Here is a 4,756-nt window from a genome sequence, read left to right as displayed (position 1 = left end):
AAGTTTTCAAATTAAATTTGTCTTTTTTCGTTATTACTGCATTTTTGTAGAGTTGAACTTAGGACAGTTGACTTAATTATTGATCAAAGGAATTCTTCTATAACATTAAACAGTTAATTATTTATCATTTGTTCCTAGTGGAACACCACTCACAAGGTAATAATATATACAGGCGCGTTCTGGTGACATATTCAATATTTTATTTAACATCTTGTCAGTTTAATAATTTAAAGGCGTCTTTACACAATAGTAAATACCCTGCAAATCATAAACGTTTCATAATCTTGTGTTATAATAATAATTTTACACTAAATGACATATCGATCATAAAAGGATATTGACAAATAAACAAGAGTTCCTACACCTATTGGGCACGCTTCGGTACATCGACCTTGTCTGTCAATCATTCGTATATAAAAGGAGTGTATCATTTCCGTACACATATAATCATAATTTACTAGAAAGGGAAGAAGTTGTGTTGTGAATCTTAATCCTCTATATTGTTAACACTGAAGGAATACAAGATGAAGAAAAAGTACGAATTTATAGATAAACAAAGTTTGAAACTAGTGCTTGTTGGTGATACTGGAGTTGGAAAAAGTAGCTTAGCATCTCGTTTATCGTCTAGACCATTTCAAAAGGAATATAAACCTACAATATTCGATAATTTTGCTGGTAAGATTATTAATAAATTAAAGTTATAGATAACAGATATTTTATCTGTAATTTATGTAATGTTTGGTGGTGTGTATTTTTTTTTTTTTTATTTTTTTTTTTTTTTTGTTTTGTTTTTTTTTTAAGTATACAGTTTTAAGATAAGTTATCATATGAAAAACAAGATGGGAATTTCTGGAACTTACAATAATCCTTATATTATGACTTCGTATTAAGTTTCCATGTTTAACGTTTTCATGCTTTTTTTTCCCTTTTTTTAATGTCGACAACACGCATATCCGTCTCTTTTGGTTGTAATGCCAAACAGCAAGTAAACTAAAAACAAGACAGCTTGCTAAAAAATAAGTAAAAATAAAATAACAGACAAATCACACAAATAACAAATAAAGCCCTGAGGTTATATGTTATAGCACTAATATGGACAAATATTTGTCACAGAAATATAAATCTAGGATTCTGTAGTGCCGCTGTAGTGCGTCAACTGGAAAAACGGTAAAAAATTATTTTTTTACATAAAAAAAAAAATGTTCATGGTTTTTATGGGGGGGGGGGGGTAAAAATACCAATATTGGCAATATTAGGATTAATTTTAACAATAATGTTGTGTAACGCATTAAGTCATTAAGAATTCTTTGTATACATTTATTTGTTACCCTCTGTGTGACTATTTATTAGAGTAACCGATGTTTGTACATGTATAATAACAATTATTGTCACTTAAAACATATCTCTTATAAAAAGATACGCATTTGATTAGTGTTTTTTAAGTGTTATATTTTTTTTAAATGACACAAAATAAACTATATTTTTTGTTTCTTTTGCAGCAACAATATCGGTTGATGGTATGCCTTACCACCTTAGTATGTTTGACACGGCTGGAAAAGTAAGTATAAATGTAGTTAAGATGAAAATCGTTGGCATTTGTTGAAAATACAACATCTCTAGATAGAAAAATACATTTGTCATTGCACAAGGTCATATATTTCTTGAACTGTTTTAGACGTCTTTACACTAAATCCTTTGGGTGTTTACTGATTGATGGTTGATACATATGAAGCATGGTCTGCTTTAAACCCTAACTGGACACCCGAGGCTTTTTTGCCATGGTTTTTTCAATTAAATATGTCTTCAATTTATATGAGATTGAATGCCTCTCTTCGAAACAAATTGAACAACATGCACAATCAGAGTGATGAGAAGGGGGCAATTTTTCTGTTGTACTCTTATCACCATATAAGTAATAGATAAACACCATATAAGTCAACAAAAATGACTACTCCGTTAACTTATGGATCATTTAGTCATAAAGATTGAATCACTTTATCGTTATGTTGTTCAATATAAGATAATGCGAATGCCTTGATTAAAAAAATAATCAACTACATTTTGTACTAGCACGTGTATTTTTCTTACACCAATGTGAATGAAGCAAGTTTTTTTTCTCCCAAATAAACGTAAACCAGAACTCTTGGGGGAAAGTCAGTGCTCCTGTATTTTAAAACAATTGCCTTGAGATTTTGATAATTCCTTCCGGATTTACTGTTTTGTTATTTAAATCGTGTATACTAAGTGGTAATTCATCATCCACGCCTACATATGCATTTATTAAGGAGAAATTAATAACCTGTGAAAAATGTAAAAGGATTGTATCTCTTTTATTTACAAACTTGACAGAAAAAAATAGTAACTGCTAAAAATATAACTATCAAATTCTCTTTTCTATATAGCATTTCAAGTTATTGCATTTATAATAAATTATAATCTCTCCATTTCAGGAAGACTTTGATAAGTTAAGAGTATTATCGTATATCAACAGCGATGTGTTTTTGGTTTGCTTCTCCGTTGCTAATCCTGATTCCTTCACGAATGTCCAGGACTGTTGGGTGCCAGAACTACGCCATTATATACCAGACACGCCATTTATACTTGTAGGAACACAAGTAGATGTTAGACACGACAAAATGGAACGAGGAGTAAGTTACTTTTCCATTAAAATGGAAAGTTAAGTTCCGTTTCTCATCAGAAACTGTCAAGTGAATAAACCTTGAAAGATATATATATATATAGTAGATAAAGATTTTTGAATACAAAGAAAAGTGGAAGAATAAAAACTGCTATCTTGAAATCGAAAGCACTCTTTTAAAGGAAACAAACTCAAAGTATTAGGTCAAGGTTTTTCGTTGTTGTGCTCTCATTTAATATCTTATATCATTGTTTTATTAGAAATCAAACAACTTTCAACCATTGGCTTGGATAAACATTATGTTTTTTTTTTATATTTTAGGTTGTACGGACATCATTTATTTCATCGAAACAAGGAATGGACCTTGCCAATAGGATAGGTGCTGCTAGTTATTTGGAGTGTTCATCTTTATCAGACGACGGCTTAGAAGCACTAAAGAGCGATATTATAATGGCATCTCAAATGGGAATGGAGTCAAAGTGTTCTAAACAGTCTCAGTGTTGTGCATGTAAAATTATATGAAAGAACGTTATGCCACGAAAGCCACCCAAGCTTTCAAATTAATCTTTCCAATCCATTTGGTAGAATGGCAGCGTAATTTGACATTACTACGTAACTGCCTATTGGTGAACTGGTTGTGTTCAGGAGATGAGCTACCGTGGCTTATCACATATTAACAGTACTGTATAAAACTACAGCAATTATTATACATGGATGTGAACAGCGAGCCAGTACTCTATTTGCTACCGTTACTTTATTGCTATTTTTAAATTGACGTTGGTGCTATAACTACATTATGTACAATAATAATCTTGGGTGCATCAAATGCATGAGTGGACTTTGTCTTATAAAAGTCATAAGATTATTAGGACGATTTTGTGGTTAATGTATATTCATTGTGTGACACAGAGGTCACTCTAAAAATGTCTCACTGTTTTCTTACTCATTTATATTATGACTGTGATAAGATGTTGATATTAAAGATTTGTTATTTATTTTTATATCAAATTTAATTTCATGACTAAATTTTTGATGTATTTAATGTCGTAAAAAATGCATAAATTTGAAAGGTATACTTACCTGTCGTAAGTTACCTAAAACTGTTTAACTGAGTCAGATAGTTAACCCTTATCCCTCCTAGTCAGGTATATCAATGAACAAAAAGTACATTTTTCTTGACGGTTTGGTTGATGGGTGTTTGCTTATTATACAATTGCAAATATTTCATGCACATTGAGGATGTTTTTTAAATTTTTTATTATAAGTGAATTGCCAAATATTATGTCCTGTTTTATACATAAAAAACCAGCAGATGATCATTTAGATAATAGTTAATTGAACGTTACATGTGCTTATAGTGAAAATATTTCATACATACATGTAGAATTAATATTTATATCACGAATACCATAAAAAACATAAATACTGTAAAAAAAAAGAAATTATATAGTAAAATATGACTTAAAACAGCTGTTTTTGTCGAGCCTTCGACTTTAGTCGAAAAAGCGAGACTAAGCGATCCTACATTCCGTCGTCGTCGGCGTCGTCGTCGTCGGCGGCGTCCACAAATATTCACTCTGTGGTTAATGTTTTTGAAATTTTAATAACTTTCTTAAACTATACTGAATTTCTACCAAACTTGGACAGAAGCTTGTTTATGATCATAAGAAAGTATCCAGAAGTAAATTTTGTAAAAATAAAATTCCATTTTTTCCTTTTTTTACTTATAAATGGACTTAGTTTTTCTGCGAGGAAACATTACATTCACTCTGTGGTTAAAGTTTTTAAAATTTTAATAACTTTCATAAACTATCCTTGATTTGTACCAAACTTGGACAGAAGCTTGTTTATGATCATAAGAAAGTATCCAGAAGTAAATTTTGTAAAAATAAATTTCCACTTTTCCATATTTTACTTATAAATGGACTAGGTTTTTCTGCGAGGAAAAATTACATTCACTCTGTGGTTAAAGTTTTTAAAATTTTAATAACTTTCATAAACTATCCTTGATTTGTACCAAACTTGGACAGAAGCTTGTTTATGATCATAAGATAGTATCAAGAAGAAAATTTTGTAAAAATAAATTTCCACTTTTCCGTATTCTACTTATAAATGGAC

At 30.2% G+C, this 4,756-nt stretch overlaps 1 protein-coding gene across 1 annotated transcript; it reads left to right on the top strand.

Moving 5' to 3' along the window:
* The first annotated feature begins 411 nt into the window (after positions 1–411).
* On the top strand, positions 412–3,633 carry LOC143068325 (cell division control protein 42 homolog). Its single transcript, XM_076242273.1, has 4 exons — positions 412–675; positions 1,500–1,558; positions 2,451–2,648; positions 2,960–3,633. Exons 1-4 carry the CDS (start codon positions 525–527, stop codon positions 3,158–3,160), a joined length of 609 nt encoding a protein of 202 aa, XP_076098388.1. The 5' UTR covers positions 412–524; the 3' UTR covers positions 3,161–3,633.
* The last annotated feature ends 1,123 nt before the right edge of the window (positions 3,634–4,756 follow it).

The sequence above is a fragment of the Mytilus galloprovincialis genome, chromosome 3 (genome assembly GCF_965363235.1).
Source record: "Mytilus galloprovincialis chromosome 3, xbMytGall1.hap1.1, whole genome shotgun sequence".
Lineage (NCBI taxonomy): Eukaryota > Metazoa > Mollusca > Bivalvia > Mytilida > Mytilidae > Mytilus > Mytilus galloprovincialis.
The sequence above is the reverse complement of the archived record's forward strand: the minus strand, read 5'-3'. Positions and strand labels throughout refer to the sequence as shown.